Genomic DNA, 17,768 nt, shown 5'->3' on the forward strand with positions numbered 1-17,768 from the left:
ACTCTGAGTGTGGTCCCCAGACCGGCAGACCGGCAGCACCTGGAGCCGATGAGGAGCAGAACCTCGAGCCTGCCCCAGACCACAGTCAGAATCTGCATTTCGACAAGATTCCAGGGTGATTCCTGGGCTCACTAAAGTGTGGGAAGCGCTAACCCACACCTTTCCCCCGCCTGCCCTCCCACCACCGCCATTGCTGCTGCCCTTGCATTTCCCAACCACAGGGACCTGGGAAAGGAGCCTTTCTTGGAAACAGGACTTGCTGAAACTCAAGGAGGCTCAGGGCTGACCCTGCCCTTCCCAGGTGGGCAAAGGGCTTCTCAGACACACTCACCTGGTGCTTTGTTGATGGCTGACTCTACAATAAAAGAAAAAATCAGGCATTGGTTTCAAAAAATGATGACAGCACCACCCTTTGAACAAGCCTCTTTCCAGAAAAGCCCCTCCCCTTTACAAGTTTCAGGCAGTGGAGGCAGGAGGCTCAGGAGGCTGCTTCAAAGGGTAAGTTTCCCTACAAAGTCCCCCAGGCTAATATGGGATAGTGGTGGTTCTTTTTTGGAGAAGGGACCTGCTCTATCTTCCTTTTAGAATGGGCCAGGAGTGAAGAAAGGGCACCAACAATCCTAATCTTCACTGATAGCCTGCCATGCATCAGCTCCTGGACATGTTCTCTCTTTTATTCTTGAATGCGACCATAAAGGACAGGCTTTTACAGAGGAGGAAACAAATTCAGAGAGGCCAAGTAGCTTGCCTCAACTTCTCCAGCTGTTACCTGGGAAGAACCAGGTATTGAATCCAGGTTTCATCAGTGTTGCAGACTCACAGAAACACATGAAACCTAACACACAAGAAATAACTGCGGTCGGCGTGTGCCCCACCTGAGTGGTGCTGGTGATGACGGCTCTGGGTGCGGACGTGTGTGAATGTGTTGGGGGATGGTGGGTGGGGTCCTCGGGAGAGTCGAGGGCACAAGTGAGAAGCTCGCAGAGGGGCCTAGCCCTTCATGGTGGTGGGCCACGGCATCGATGAGATGCAGTTGGCTTAAGGCACCCTTCACACATTCGTAATTCAAAATAAAATATCATTACAAAATAAGTGGCAGACAGACCAAGGATGTTCAGATTTTTCCAATGGTGACTCCATCAATGTTTTTTGGAGCAAGTGTAAAATATTAAATTCTATCATTTTTTTCTCATTCTCTTGGGTGCCCTGCTTTTGCTGATGCACTCAGTGCACGTCCCTGTAGGACCCACCTTCACGCCAGCTCTGAGGCCTAGGGAAGCTCACTCAGCTATGTGGAGGGGGCAGTGATATGCCCCACCTGGAAGACCAGCAGTGCCAATCATGGTTAGGGAGGTGAGGAGGCTGAAAACGCAAGTGAGTCACTGCTCTAAGGATTTCTGGAGTGCCCGCTAGCCCCATTCCTGGGCTCTGAGTCAAGAATGTCATTGAAGACATAGGACAATAGAGTGTGAAAGGAAAGATGTTCCCTGGTGTCAGATACCCTGGCCAGCCAGGGCAGGTGCTTGGCTTTTGTTCCTGCTGCTGGCCAGATCCCGGTGCCCTGCCCCGCACCCCAAAGCCTCTCTCAACAAAAGCCACAGCCAAGCAGCTCAGGCTCCTCCTCCAGCACATCCAGGACTGCTCCGACTGAGAACAGGAACAGCCCGCTTCCTCCCGCCGACCCCTTGTTTCAAGGCTAAAGCTACAGAGGCAGGAGCCACATCCTGACAAAGGGAACCATGAAGCAGGGCCTCACATGCTAAGGTTTTTTTTACCAGAGGAGGACAAGGATATTGTTTTTGTCTGAAGAAAACTTTGAAGTGTCCCAGGTAAGCTTCTCCTCTCTGGGAATAGGATCAACAACTAGGTGAGCTGGGTTTTCATAGTGTCCTTGATAAGTCCCTGGGAAACCAAACCCTGGAGGCGAAACTCCATCATGCCCTGGTGGAGACACCGACCTGGGCGCTCCCTTCTGGGCGGCTCGGGGGAGGCGGCTCCCAGAGAGCTGGTGATGGTTGGTCATTCCGTCATTCAGGGTCTATTCAGGCCCCTCCCCTCCCCACTGGAGAGGGGCTCTTCTTACTGTTCACCAACACTGGATTTTAGTTCTGAAGGGCAAAGAAGCCTTGCCTCCTTGTGATTTCAGGGGGGAGATCCAATTGGACTATTTGGCCCTGAACCATCCTGATGAAATGAACATCACAGGCAGCCTCGAAGGAGCCAAGACAGCACCACACAGCAGCCTCACAGGTGAGTACGGAAGAGACAAAGGGCAGCCTTATCTTTGAAGCCTGGGGAAGTTGGCTATAGGGGCTGTTCGCAAGGACACAAGACTCAGATGTGTTGAAATAATAGCATAACAAAAGAAGTTGTCCATCATTGACAGTTTGCCGCATCGGGCACTGTACCAAAAACTTTTACTTGCAATATCTTAATGATGCTGTGAATGCAGGTACTATTCTTATCATCCATTATGCAGTTGGAGAAGTAGCTTACCCAAAGTCACATAACCAGTAAGTGGCAGAGGTGGCTTTCCAATTCTGGTCTTACTTCAAAGCCTGGGACTTTAACCACTATCCTAGGCTGCGTCCTCCGCAGCACAGCTTAGGTTTCTTTCATCATGACTTCTTTCCTGCATCACTGCTCATTATCAGTAATTAAGGGTCTTCCCAAAATGGAGACGAGAATCGCCCCGGGCAGTGCCTTGGAGCCCACACACCCATTATTCACTTTTATCAACTCTGGATCTAGACAAAGAGCGGAGTGGTTGCTGGGAATGTATCTCTTAAATTTCAAGTTTCTGTGTTATTGTTGGTGGGAGGAGGAGGGGGGAGAAACAGAGACAACACATGGAGCTAGATTTCTTCAAGGCCTCTATTTCAACCAGTGTGGGGAAAGTGTTTTGTTTTTTTTTAAGAACGCAAAGCCTGGAAATCAGATGGCCTTGTAGCGGGAATCACGACAGAGTTAAACAGCTTAACACTATATTTAGGATATGCCTGCACTTAAAAGAAATAGCTTTGTTTGTTTGTTTTTTTTAAAGTGTGTGTTTTCATTTCCTATGAGTCAGAAAATATCCAAATTACCAAGAATCTCATCTCAGTTCTAGTTACGAGAGCAAAAAATCAGAAACAATCCAAATGATCAAAAATAGGAGAATAACAAATTATGGCATATTAAGCAGATGGAGTATCATATAATGATATCATAAAAACTAGGTGAGTCACATAGGAAGGTGCTTATGCAAAATTTTTTGAATAAAGTTTTGAATGAAAAGCCCTATATACACACATAGGCAAAACATATAGAAAATATATTTTTTATATTGGTAGTGAGATTATGAGTGACCTTTTCCTTCACAGATTTTCCCTATTGCTTTTGTAACGTTTTGTGACACACAAAAAACTTGAAATGTATACAGTTATATGGTGGCATGTACATTTTGGCTTATTTGCCTTGCAACTCTGTATCCAAATGTGGCAAAGAGCTTTTCATTTGAACTCACAAACTGCTGCATGGAATTTACATATTCCTTCAAATATATAACACGTATCTATTGCTGTTAGACAAACTGGAATGAATTCTTCAGGTTAGAGTCTCTTTCATCCAAATTTAATTATGCCCCGTTTATCAGTAATACTTTATCTTTCTTGGGTAGGAACCAACGTTAGAAAAGCATAAGGAGAGTTCCCAGCCCCCTGCAGTTCCTTCAATACAGTAGCAAGACCCAATTCTCTCTGGCATACCACCTCACTTTTCATCTTTCCTGGAAGGCTGGAAAATGGATTATCTGGAGATCCCCAGGCCTCCTTACCTGTTACGAAGGCTGAACCCCTGCAGATCAGGTCACTGCCTTCTCTCAGGGTCGCAAGGGCTCGGGAGTCTTCCCATGGAAGAAGTGAGCATTCATGGCAACTCTCCTCCATTTGCTTTCCCAGAAAGCAGATGCTCCCTGTGGACCTCCCTAGTGGAGTAGAAAAGCTGATTTTATAGTCCCTAAGAGTCGATGTCATTATTTATTTATACTCTATTCTTTGTTCTAAAGATTGAGAGATGCTCTGGGACAAAAGCCAAGGCATCGCAAAACCAAACTTTACAAAAAGTTAAATGGCACAAAACAAGGAATGGGAAGTGGGTGAGAGTGGCGAATTTTTAAAGTCCCGCAGAAGAAACCTACAATAAAGAACAAAAAACTTGGTGGCCAGAGTAAATAGTAAAGCCAAAGCCTTTATAAACTAGCAGAGCTCATTTCTAAGATTTGAGAGGTGAGAGCGAGTCGTGAACTGCGTGTGGCTCGAGGACCTGAGAAAGTTACACAGCACGCCTGAGAGCCTTTCCCACTCATTTTAGGTGGTTAAAAATCTTCTAGGAAGGGGGCACGATACCTGTTTTCAATGCACTCCTGTATCATTTACTCTCAATTTGCCATGTAATCATATCCTATTATCACTTTTTAAAGTGTGTGCATTGCTTCCTCTAGATTATAGACTCCGTGAAGTCAAGAAGTCTATTTTATGCTTTTTCTATATTGTCCTACAACCCCCAAGCTATAGACCCTAAAATAATGTGTGTGCTTCTTAAGTGGAAATGGAATTTAATTCTTAGTCCCATAGGCCAAATCATGTATAATCTTAATTTACATCTATTCTCTAGTTACTAGAAGACAACATGGAAGCCCTTTCTGTGTTTAAGAGAGAGTGAGCAGAACAAGAGATCTAGAGTAATAAAAAATTGTAGTCGGAGGGGGAAGAGAGAACCCAAGCGAGAAACAGGAGACAGTAGGGGCTTTCAAGTAGAGGATTAGCCACTGAAGAGATGTGAGCAGTTTTGCCAGACTTTGAGACTAGCAACACTTCGTTGCGGCACATTTTCTTTACATTTATTACATTCTTATTCCTCTGCAAACTATTCTGCCTTGTTCCTTTTTAATGTCTTGGGAAGGTGCTAAGGCAGTCTTGGAATGTTCTGGAAAGAAGTACTTTGTGAGGAAACAGCAGGAAGACAAATCATGATGGCAGTCTTCAAGCTAAATAAGCCAGCAATTAATCACTTGCTGGCTGGGTTCCGAGACACAGATATGCTGGCCATCCCTACGAAGCCGTCATCCACTTTAAAAACAAAGATGAAAAATCCTATTGCCTGGGTGCTGGTTCATATTTCTAATATGCTCATCACCGTGCTTTCAGCAACAATATTTAACCCTATTGGGGTGGTGACAGGGTTCACTTCAGATAATGGTGTCCTTGATCACAGCATGATTCAAGTAGTTACTCGGCAAGTGTTTTATTGTGAAATATGGTTTTCCCAGAGGCTTGGGATGGGATGGGGTGGGGGTGAGGGTGCTGATGCAGGATGTGGTCAGCCCATCGAAACCTGGCTCATTGGAAGGCCACAGAGCTATATTATTTCACTGCATGTACCTGGGAGTTTAATACCCAATTTATGAGTCCAAGCAACAAGAGTTCCACTGGAAAGACAACGTTTCAAATCCTGAGTATCTCCTGAGTTGAAAACAGACTCACCATCACACAGTGTGCTCCCCTCTCACCCCTATTCCTATGAAGCATCCACCCAGAAGCTCCTCCATGCCTCCCGCCCAGTTGGCCCCTTGGGAGACAGAAAGGAGAGTCCTTCCTTGGGCACACACACAAAGGGCATTTTACCTTTCCCATCATTAGCTTTCCTCTGGAGACAGTGGGTTCCACAGTGGTCCTGCCCAGAGGCTCCTCAAGAATGAATGGGGCTGACCTGCCTTCACTTACACCGGCTGCAAGGCCTGTGAGCAGTATTCCTTATTCTGTCCGCTTCCCCTCAACTCAGCAACACATCCAAACACAGTTTGAGAATGCAGCAACAGAAACTCATTTCCAAGGGCCAGTGTTTTGCTTAGAAATGAAATGTGAATCTATCGCTTTGAAACATTCTTTGCCTCTTGTGCACAGGTGATTAATGACTCCGGAATTGTTACTTGAGGGTCTGTGTCTGGACCATTTGTCCAATTAACAAATGTATTTTGAATGTCTTCTATGTATGGGGTACTGTTGCAATGCAATGAATGGCCTCCAGGGGGATGGAACTGGGAATTTTCATTTCAAAAGGAAAAAAGTTACTTTCGGTTTCCCTAAGGACTCAATGCAGGGGGAGAAGGGCTTAGGGCTGAGGAGCAGAAAGAGGACCAGAGGAGAAGGGGGGCACTATACACACTCCACCTCGTTTACTTGTGAGGAAGTGTGTAGGGATGGGAATTAGGCGAACCATCTCCATTAAGGATGAAGAAATTGCAGCTCAAGTGGTAAAATTAACCCGGGGTCTCAGTGAGAGGTGGAGCAGGATGCAATGCTGGCCCCTCTGGTTTCCAGACCCGGCACTGCACTGCCTACCCCGCAGGAGAGCTGAACTGGATGGGGTTGAACTCAACCAGCTGAATGACCTCGAACAAGCCACTGAACCTCTCTAGGCCTTGAGGATTTCAAGCCTCCTTCCTGCTCTGAATCAGCATTTCCAGTCAGGGCCTCAGCCTTGGCAGGCCCTGATAAGGCCCTGACTCAACTCTTTGTTCTCCATGGCCTTGGTAACAGATGGAAATGAAACTCTCACAGGCAGCAGGAACCAATCTTATCCTCTAGGTCGATGCCCATTTGTCAAAAATTTGGCAAAAGTTGCATTCCTATTAGCGAACCCTCAACATAGCTTCATTCATTGTTTGGCACACAAAATTTATGACATCTGTCGAAGGAATGTAGCTCTGAAAACTCTCAATGTCAAAAAGTATATATAATGGAAGGAACATTTCTTGCGCCGCCTGACATTTCTAATTTCTTTCCAAATCCCTGTCTCCAATTCTGGGAATGATGGCTCCCTGAGCACCCAGTGCTTTTTGTTTTGATTGGAGGATTCAGATTTTTTTTTCTGTATGTACATCTGACTGCAGATTAAGAAAAAAAAAAATCACTTCTACAAATAGTGTTGACAAGTTGGAAAAATTGTTAACATACACTCAGACATTTGTTCAAATAAAAATGACATTTTTTCTCCCTAGATTAAAAGAAAAATCAGGCCCAAAGTATTAAACTCTGGAAGATATGTACTAGCATACCCCAAAATTTGAGTTTGTTTCTGCTAACAACCTCTAGAAGCAATAAGGAGAGAAATCGTTGCCTTCAATGCCAGTCTCAAAAAGTTCAGAATGTATCCACAAAGCACTTTTCCTTTTTTGTTAATAAACGACTGTAGCACTCTCATCACAGATGTCATCGTTTTTGGAAGGCACTTATGTTCCTACCCTGTACCCCTTCTCTCACTGTGGAGTTCCAGTGTTGTACCCTGAATAAGGCAACTTTGCCAGCTGTTCCTTCTGAAATCCGGGCCTGCTAAATTTCAGCAATGGAATTTAGAACACGAATCTTGAATTCTTTCTCTGACTTCATGGTTTTCTAAATGGTGACCACATCAGCTTCCAGCCTCAGTGTCTCCAATGAGGAGCCCTAATCTCCGAGCGGCCTGTTCAGGTTATCATCCTGGGGACAGACCCAAGGTGTGTGCCACATGGAGATTGGGTGTTCTCCCTTTTCTATTTATCAGAAAGATCAGGTAATAATCATTCTTCGACTTGCATGATGCTTCCTTAATTCATGGATTTCCTCTGACCCCTGGAACCCAGGGAGGAAGTCAGGCGATAAACCACTCGTGGTCATGACAGCTGCAAGCTGACTCAGCCTACATCCTCCCAGCCGAAATTGCTGCTTCGTCTCTTTCTCCCTATGTCTAGTAGTTGCTTTTCCTCTGCTGTAAAACATCTGAAACAAGTGGAAGAATCCAAACGGGGCTTATGGAGTCACACAGGCCTAGGTTTGAAGTCCGACCCCACTCCCTGTGAGCTACAGGGCTGCAAGTAGGTTGACCCAGCCTCCTTGAGCCTGTTTCCGTGTTAGTAAAACGGGGACTGATGTGAAGCTGAAATAACATGGGTAAGGTGCTTATTACAGGTTTTGGCGTGTGGCATCCGAGAATAGTATTAACAATCATCATCATCATCTGGGGCAAAGGGAGTGTTGTCCCAGCTTGTCCCAAGCTGGCTATTAAACATCCTCTGTGGTGGTCTCTGGAGCATGTGTGGCACGCTGAGGACAGCAGCAGTTGGTGGTTATCAAGCATACCTGAGGAGCTGTGCTATGTACTTCATTACACGGGTTATGCATTCGAGTCCCATGATAACCTATGTGCTAGGTGCTAATCTTGGCCCCGTTTCATAGATGAAGAATCTCAGATTTTAGGAACTTGACAGGCTAGGCAGCTAGTAAAAGGGAAGCCAGATCTGGCTCCCAACGTGGGAGTGTTGGGTCCAGGAAAGGCCTCTAGGACTAGAGGTGAGGCAGAGAGGCCTTGTCTGTCTAGCTGAGGAGGGCAGGGTGAGCCCAGGAAGGTGAAGATGCGGCAAGGTCAAGACCCAGAGCGTTGATTTGCCTTATACCCTTTTTTTTCTGTGGAGAAAAACCTGGTCAAAGGGCTTGGAAAAACAGCTACCGAGATGTTCAATACTTTTCAACGGAAATACTACCCGAGCATCCACAGGCGTTCTCGTTTATCTCCATTCTGCTGTGTTCACTTTTCCTGAGAATGCCTTTTCTCCCTGCAGCACAAGTTTGGCCAACTAATGTTGTTGCTCATCTATCTGGTTCGCTTCAAGTCTTCAAGAGTGATCTGTGATACTTTGTTTCCTACTCTGAGAAAATGACCGATGTATTGGGAATTTAGAACTCAATGTAAAAGCAGAAAATCACAAAGACCCTTTAAAGCAGTACTTTCAAGTAGAATCACACTGCTGGGGACAAAGCAGATTTGGTGCATTACCCCATAATTTGTTGATCTGTATGTTTGGCACTGCTGAAGACTAACACATGAGGCACAGTCATCAAAGTAGTAAAACCACTGCTGAAGGGCCTACACGGAAGTGCAGATACAGACAATAGACGATAACTGGAGGTAGTCTTCTGGAAAGGGTCTTTCCTGCTGGGTTGTAACTTGAACTGACCGAAGGGATGCTGCCTTGAGTCGTTCTGGGAGGGTAACACATGGAACCCCGTTTCCCCCTGGACTCTGGGATATCGTTTTGCTTTCAGAAACCACCCATCAGGGAAGGTGGGTCAATCACGCGATCTAAAGTTCACGAAGTAAAAATAAACGACAGGACCACCAGATTTAGAAAATGTCCTACATTGTGCATTTTATTCCACATCATTATACAATGTTTACATATAGTTATAGCTCTTAAGAACATGGTTTTTCTTCACCAATTATATGTAGTGCCTAAATCTTTCACTTTAACATCAAGAAATGAAGAGTGGAAACCCACATCGAATGCTGTCCTACGAGCTGTAATGAGCTGCAAGTGTGCCAATTAGAAGGAAATGGTCTTAAGAGAGCAGCGTGACTTACAAACCCTTGGCTTTAGTGAATTCAGGCATACAGGATCCATAGTCTCATCTCATAGTAAAACTCAAGACAAAATAAATTAGTGTTGGACGGAGTTCTAAATTGTACAATATGGAACGAAAGACCACAGTGGGACCTTTTGTTTAAAGTAGCACCAATCCACACCTGATTGTGTTTCCAACATGAATCTTCCTGATGAACGCGTCGTTGGCACTTCGAGTGGAAATCTTCCTGCTCTATCTAGTGAGGATTCCTAGACTGACTAAGCATACCGTGCTGCTAAACTCTCTACGAAGTGTGGCAACGTCAACCCGGGAAATGGCACATTGGAATCTTTATGGCCCTGACAGGGGCTTGCCTCTGTGTGTGTGTGTTTTCCCCACCCCCTGATCTAGCTGGTATGTTGTGGATGTTTCTGTGACAGTGGTAAAAGTAAATAAAAATGCATTTACGGGGTTTCAGGGTAAGCATGGTGTTTAAAAACAAAACAAAAAAAACAACAAACACAACATGAAAGAATGTGGTTCGCAGCTAAGGAGGTTTTCACATGTTGTTTAACTCCAGTAAAGTCTGATCCAGCATCTGATGCATACTAAGGTTTTCTTCTTTGGCGTGAGCCACTTTCTCTGTGGTGGGATTAGAAAATTAAGTCATGAATAGCTGCGCTTCGGACACAAGGGTGGTTTGTGCCTTTAGGCAGGCGAACATCAATCACAGACACGGGGGAGACGATTAGAACCAGGCATGCTGGGAGGACACTCCTCATTTCCACACAAGGACCTACGAGGGGGAAGCCGCCTCTGACCAGGAGGAACCACAGGCACAGCGGGTTCTCACGGAGCGGCCAGGCAGACCCTCACCAGCAACCCACTCAGAACAAAGCTCAGGTGGGGTCAGGTGACGGTTCGCCGGCCGTGTGCCGTGGGGACGGGGAGGTGCTTGCAGCATGGAGTTAATAACAGCAGACATTTCTGAGTCACAGGCAGTGAAAAGTCTGAGAGAAGTGCTGTGGCACAATCTCGCAGAAAACAAAGATGATGTAAATGGTTTTCTGACAGCGTTTGAAATCACTTATTTCTGTTGCTCATTAAAAAAAAGGATCAACATTTCATGCACACTTAGTACGACATCCCCTTGCTACTCTTAAAGTGTTCTATTTATCATTAGCATGACAGTCTCACCAGACTCCAACATCACCATCAGACGGAATCAAAGCATACCTTTCAACCAGGGCCTTCTGACATGAGCTCCTGTTTTCAAAAGCTATTCTGCCCAAGCATAGGTACATTTAACCATATTTCAAACACTATACCAGGTATTAAGATCTTAGGAATATGAATATGTAATAGAAATATATATATTATATACCATACCCCATATATAATATATATATATAACTATATATATATATTATATATACACACCCCCCCTGCTTTGGCTTTCTAACTTAAAGCAGGACTCAGTTCTCTGTAGGAAATAGAAAACATTTTTTTTTTGGTTCTCATTATATTTCGGTTCAAACAAGAGGACCTGCTGTTGCAAAGAGGAGTGCTGAATTGATCGTTATAAATATTTATCCATATACATATGTATTTTTACCATAAAAGCTGTTTTGAGATTAAAGAGAACTTAATACTCGAGATAGAAGAAGATAATGCAGGCGAGGCCAGCCTTTCAGCTGCTTCCCTCTGCTTTCGTACACTTCTGCAGAAAGCCACTGTTTTCAACCCTATTAGTTGGAGGTACGACAGTCTGAGGTTTCCTGCCCAGGGCTCCACTCCTAGAATTCAGCCCCAGTTCTTTCCCATTTAAGTTTAATCCTCATTCAGGGCCAGCTTTAGTTGGTTAGTTAGGCGGCGGTTTTGCTCAAGTTGCTGGTAGAGTTGATCTGTACAGGTCAGCAAGCAGGTTAGCAGAAGAGAGAGGCAGAAGGAAGAGAGGTTAGCTAGACTTGGTGAGAGGAAGTTAACAGACAGAACACAGAGATACCTCAGACACAGGGCACTGGCTGAGCGGTTTACCCTCACGCCATGGTCATCGGTCCCGTCCCCAGGGAGGGTGGATGGTAAAGGCCTGGCAGACCTAGGGGAAGCCAGGACCTCTCTCTTGGTGGGAGGGGAGGGGAGCAACAAGATATGAGGGAGAGAAAGAGTGGATGTTTCTCCTGCACCTACAAAAACCACTGTGTGTGAGCTGGAAGCAGTTTCTGGCAAAAGCTGAGGAACTGAGGCAGGGCTGGAGGCAAGCCCAGCATGTCACCCACTCCTTGCTAGGGCTCAGTGGTGATCTTACGGTGACACCGCAACCTGCCCATTGCTGCTCACCTCTTCCTGGACCCCCTTTCATGTCCACTCCAGGGGCTGGCTTTCCTTTCAGGTAATACCAAGAGGGGGCAACAGATACTGCATTAACATTTTTTGAAATGCAGAACTAAGCTCGCTGCCCCTCCCCCAGTCACCATGACACAGGGTACGAATTCTGAACTCTTGTCCAGCTTTGCTACTGGGTGTGTGTACCAAACAGCAAAAGAACACTTATCTCCATTCAAAACTGACTTCAAATTTATCTGCTTACTTCTTGAAGAGGATGGCATTCGAGTTTGGCGCTAGACGGATGTGTGTAAAATGAACAAAATCTCAAACATCTACATGGAGACCAGTATGATATAAATTTTACACATTGGTATGTAATCTGCAAGGAAGTCTGTCTGTACTGATAAGAGTCAGTCTGTATCTGACGGTCCAAGGGACACCCAGACAATGACAAGAACCTGGCACCTACCACAAAAAGCCGGAGAATACAAAATTGTTGTGAATGACAGTAACACCCGGACCCAGAAACTCTAATGATCTTGAAAAGTTGAGAAGCCCAGCCCTGGGGAAAATGAAAATGTCCAGTCTCCAGCCCAATGTCTGTTGGGAAATTGATCAATTCTTATTTTAACTTTCTCTGATAAACAGTAGGAGATGGGAAAGATGTTATGTTCATATTCTATTTTCTAGCTTGGAGTATCTGCCGCCTTGTCCTCTTTGCTCATCCAAATTTTCTGAATACTCAAAACCCTGGTCAAATGTCACCTCCTGCAGATGGCTTCCAATTATTCTCTCTTCCTCGCTGACTCTAAACGCACATCACCTATTAGTTCAGACTTGCTTCACTCATCTGTTTTCTCACAAGATGGCCAGCTCGTGGAGGCCAAGAACATTTCTGATTCATCTCTTGACCATCTTCCACTACTTTCCACAGTGTCTTGCAAACCGAAATCCTGCCACTATACTCACAGCCTCACATGGGGAAGTATCCAAATGGGCAGGCAGGATGTCTCAGTCTGCTGAGCCAATGTTTGGCCAAGCTGGAATGGAAGAACTTCAGAGAAACCTTAGGGAATCAATGTGAACTGAGCTTAAATGACAGCTGTCCCTACCACATCCTCCTTTGCACCTGCTCCACCTCAGGTGCCATGGAGCTGAGACACCTGGGTAGCCTGAGGGCAGGGATCAGAAATCGTTACATATTTGGAAGTATTTTCCCCTCCTGTCCCACCTCCCAGGTGTTGGGGCCTCTAGTGCCCAGACTTGGCAATGCTTTCGATTTGGTCCAACCAAGGCTCTTGCAGCAGCTGTAGCTGTGGCCTACCCCTTTGAACTAGAAGGCTGGGCTCTGACAATTTCTCGATAAACTCAACTTGCTACTTATCCTCTTGCATGCCCACACCTTCTTGGGCTATTCCAGATTTGCCTTCCCAATCCATCAGTTTCCTATTTCCCCTTGTAGACTGTACTTAGAGAAAGTGTGAAAGTCTCTGGAAAAGCTTCCAAAAAACAGATGTGCCCTCAGACTTAACAAAACATCTGCTCAGCAGAACGTGCACTCTGGCCATTTTGTCTATGGCAGGAAGCAGGGTTACTCAGAGAAGGGCCCACGTCTATCACCCTGAATTTAAAGAAGAACCAAGCACGAATCATGGTCAAAAGTAGTCCCAAGGAGCCTTAGGAAAAGAAAAACGTGCAATTCCAGATGTCTTTATATTCTCAAGGGAGAGACACCGTCCTGATGGAAGTCTACTACAGCACTGCTAAAATACTCATGTCACAGACCTCTCAAGGGTATTCTTTTCTCTGCTCTGACGTCTCTGTTGAGTGATTGACATGACAAATTTATTTGACTACAGTGGTACATCAACCCTCTTAGGCTAACAAAACCTACACACAAACAGATGAAGATCACCCACATTTAAAACACAGCAGAAATACAGCCAGACTTTTGAGGAAGGAGAAATGTTGGGAATTAAGAAACAAAAGTCCACATCATTTTAAAGTTCTAATTTTGCAATGTTTGTGTGTGTTTTTAATCACTTACTTGCTGTTTTTGAAGTGAAACAGTGAAGCCCAAATAAAACAGAACTGTATTCTGAATTAATTTCCACCAACTAATTTGGCGGGGGGTGCCGACGGGGAGAGAATCACCTTCATTTGCTATACTTTAAAAATGTTCACAAATGAAAAAACCGAGCTATTAACACAAAGATTCTGTATGTACAATCAATTTTGACTTGAACATAGTAATCACATTTAGTAAACCTAAGATGTCATTTCATGATTGAAATGAACGTGGCTGAGTAATGAATATCCTTTGAAAAAGTTTTAAGTGTTCTTTGTGCTAAAAAAAAACGGATGATCAAGGATCTCAACTTACGTGATTTGAATCCAAGTTCTTTTTCACCTTTCTCGATATGTAAATTCCTAGCAATGGGGGATGGCTGGGGAGCCATTCATTAGTTAATCACGTCCTCCCACGCAGGGCCATCTAAATATCAACAAAGAAGGCTCACCACACCCCAAACTAAATAAACCTCTGGCAGAGGAAGACACTGCTTAAGGTGGATCTTTCAATTCCAACAAGCAGCATCCTCTGTGCAGACGTTCTCAACCCAGACTGTACACCAGAACCGTCACAATCCCTAAAAAATACAGATGCCCAGGCCTCACTCTAACCCTTGGAAACCAAAACTCTGAAAAGGACTCAGGCATGGGTATTTTTTTTAAAAGTTCCACAAGGAACCACTGCTTTAGGAACTCTTGATATTAACGTATAACGTTCAGAATGAAAAGGGAAAAAGCAAAAAAAAAAAAAAAAAGCAGCAGCCAAAAATTAACCCTCATATGCATGAAGCAGATTTGTAGTTTTATTCGGTTTTGGAACTAAAATGTCAATAAATAAGAAGTAAAAAGAAAAGCCAACAGAAACAGTTCCACAGTGTTTATTTTACACTGAAATGAAGAGCTTCTGTACAATAGAAAGCACAGTGTGTGCCTGGCCCTACGGCAGGAAGCTGACAGAAAGAGCCAGGCTCAGCTGGAGAAGAGACAAACCGCAGAGCTCAGAGAGGTGGAACGTCCAGCTTGATGAAAGGGTCTTGGGAGAAGTGAAGCAAAGAAACTTATCTGCATGAAGAGAAAAGATGGGAGAAAAAGAAAAAAAGTGGCACAAATGGAAAAAAGGAAAACCGAACTCAGAGATGAGAACAGCACTTGAAACACAGGTGAGAAGCAGACATGCAAAACCCGCGGCCAGCTGCACCTGCAGGAGGACGGCCATCTTTACCCCCCAGTGTCTGGACCCGAGGGGTCACAGGCCCCCTCTGGGTAAGGGTCCATTTAAAGACTCATGAACAGAATTTAAAAGCAAATTTTAAGCGAAACCCCTCTCTCAGAATATTTAATTGTATTTGATGCTAAACGTTTTCCCCATAGAATCACCACATTTTAGTAACTGGAAAAGATCTTAGAGACTGTGATCTGGTCCACCCCCTCATTTACAAATGCGAGAAGAGTCATGGAATGCTCTCTAGTTTCCATGGTGACAGTCGTGTCTCTAAGGGCAATGTGGAGATTCTATAACCTGTAAGGCAGCAGGCACATGCCACACTCTTCAAGCTACCATTTTTCTGCATGGGTAAAGGAATGACAGGTGGGCCTGGAAACGAAATTTCCAGCTCCTAAGGAATTCGCTGCTATATTATTAGAACGAAGAGCATACTCGGTGAAACATTCCAGGTTAGAATTTAAAGAGGCAGAGTAAGTTTAATGTTTAGGTTTGGTTAGTAATATGTAAATTACTTCTGTCTGCTCATGGTTCTCATGAGAACAAGACCATCTACTCCAACACTGACTGCCTCACCATAGAAAAAGCTGGGCCATTAACTCCCAAACTCATATTGCACAATCTGTGTTCTATTTCCCATGTGTTTGACACAGTTTGTGGTGTGTTTTGCATTTTAATTCCTTTTATATAAATACAGAATATTAAAGGCTTGGTTACTCAGCAGAGGGTTCATTTCTGTCTAGAATTCTTAAAAGTGAGGAAGAGATGATCTTTTACAGCACCATTCTTCAGGCTGCATTTGATCAATTTCCTTTCCCTCAGAACCTCAGTAACCTGACACTTTAGGGCTCTTTAAATGTGTATTTCTTTTATGAAAATGATCACATTGTATTTCATTGAATTTCCGGAAACCAATTGTTATTTCCAGGGAAGTTCCTGCACAACTGCACAGCTTTCTAATTTCACTTGAGCCTCGTTTAACTTCCTAAAAAGATAGCGCTCAAGTCACTCATATTGCAGGTCACTGCTTGGTGGGAACAATCCAGCTCAGAGATTATGAAATAAACGGATTCTGAAAGGAAAATGACTTGTACAGATCCTTAAACTACTTGGCCTTTATATTAGTAGAATGTGAAAAAACAATGACGAGCCTAGATTACGCAGAGAGTAAACAGAAAGGTGCAAAGATGGAGATTCTGGAGGTACAGAAGGAAACAGCGGTGAGTTTATCGTATTAGCGTGAGGGCGCGAATGTGAGCAGGCAGGGTGGATGAACATTTACATGGAAGTCATATCGTTGAGAGCGTGGTCCAGCTCCTCGCTGATGGCTTTGTACTTCAGTTTCTGAGCGTACAGCTCGTCTATGACCAGGAAGTGGAAGGCAGAGGTGCAAGGACATGGAGAGTGATCAAGAGATGGAGGGTGAGTGAGGGTGGCATGGACACCATCCCGACACAGCAGCAAGAAAAGGGCAATGCATGAAGGAATTGGTGCCGCAGCAGGTGGCCAGTGCAGGAGGCGTGCGTTTTGTTTTTAAATGAATTGAAACAAAAACAAAAAGAACAAAACCCATTAGAAAATAAAACAAGAAAGACTCAATATGAAAATCATAACAAATAGGGTAGGTAGGTTTATCAGTAAACCATGTTAAGCCCTAAACAAAACCACAGAAGGCTGTCTCCTGGGTGGGTAAGAGAACACTTTTCTTTTATAGGGCCATATTTTAATTACGGTGGAGTAGTCAGCCGCCTGCAACTATAAACAGTGGAAAAAATATCCAAGGGCAGTGTTTGGGAAGAACAATTCGTGACAATAGTCTGTAATCCTTCTCTGGCTCCACTTTCGGGCCACTGACTTCCTGACAAACTAGACCACTAAGCCGTCGATCTCTCAGTGCTGTGTAAACTCCTCTTGTGGTCTTCCTGCTCACGCTGTCCTGTCACCGGCCCAGGGGGCTTGAAAGGCGCCGACAGCCACACTTTTGACGGTGGTAGTGTGCCCAGCCTGCACTTTACAGTTTGTCATGATGGAAGTTTCCCACTTTGCTGCCCTCTGGCAGACTGTTTGGTAACCATTCATCATTCTCTCTTCTCCGTCAGCTTGGCTATCATCTGCACCAACCCCCAGTCCCTCTCTAGCCCCTTCTGCCTCTGATGTACATATTCTATGTACTTTTTCTTTCTTTCCTTTCCACAGCTGACCCTTCACAAGCCTCAGAGCTCAACATTTAGGATTTCTGTGAGATACAGTGGGTGTTACTAATACAAAACCTTAAATATCTTAGGGGAGAAATGCTTAAGTATAATCTCAAAATACAATGCCCTATTATCCCCACCCCCTTTCAGGGTATAGAGCATTTGCCAAGATCATTAATGGCTGAAAAAATCCCCACCTACACCCTTACACTGAATTCCTACTTGGAAGAAGATGAGTTCTGTCTAAAGACAAATCCATATCATTCTGTCAATTAGGAGGGGTGACTAAAGACAGACAATACACTAGAGTCTTTCCCACTTACAACCACCTCACCTACTATGAAAAATAAACCTGCCACACTCCTGAAGGGTGTCTAGTAAAGTTGGATGGATCTGGCATTACAAAGAGATGTACCCTGTCTGCTGGCTAACAATCATCTGGTGAGCAGAGGACTCAGGCCCAAGAGTTTTAGAGCCAGAGAATGAAAACCCCGAAGGACAGACAGGAAGAAGGTGCAAGAGCAAAGAGGTATATTA

At 44.6% G+C, this 17,768-nt stretch overlaps 1 protein-coding gene and 1 long non-coding RNA gene across 38 annotated transcripts in view; one reads left to right on the forward strand and one right to left on the reverse strand.

Moving 5' to 3' along the window:
* Positions 1-9,936, forward strand: LOC139076355 (uncharacterized). 3 transcript variants are annotated; one of them, XR_011527898.1, is made up of 3 exons: positions 1-1,829; positions 2,147-2,250; positions 6,360-9,936. It is a non-coding gene; the product is annotated as an uncharacterized lncRNA (long non-coding RNA). The 3 variants fall into 3 exon arrangements; XR_011527897.1 differs by having other exon boundaries at positions 8,636-9,936; XR_011527906.1 differs by having other exon boundaries at positions 4,942-7,241.
* The window catches only part of TPM1 (tropomyosin 1), a 27,273-nt gene continuing 18,702 nt past the window's right edge, over positions 9,198-17,768 (reverse strand). For 9 of the 35 annotated variants that reach the window (XR_011527883.1, XM_008522676.2, XM_008522674.2 and 6 more), the window contains one exon: positions 9,198-10,058. Coding sequence is in view for 34 of the 35 variants with exons in the window: in XM_008522676.2 (XP_008520898.1) it covers positions 9,976-10,058 (83 nt within the window). In the remaining variant the exon portion in view is untranslated. Of the gene's footprint in view, positions 10,059-10,792; positions 11,321-14,676; positions 14,877-16,314; positions 16,398-17,768 lie in introns of those variants that run through there. The other 26 variants (XM_008522670.2, XM_008522673.2, XM_070578208.1 and 23 more) reach the window with 6 other exon arrangements.

This window comes from Equus przewalskii, chromosome 1 (genome assembly GCF_037783145.1).
Source record: "Equus przewalskii isolate Varuska chromosome 1, EquPr2, whole genome shotgun sequence".
Lineage (NCBI taxonomy): Eukaryota > Metazoa > Chordata > Mammalia > Perissodactyla > Equidae > Equus > Equus przewalskii.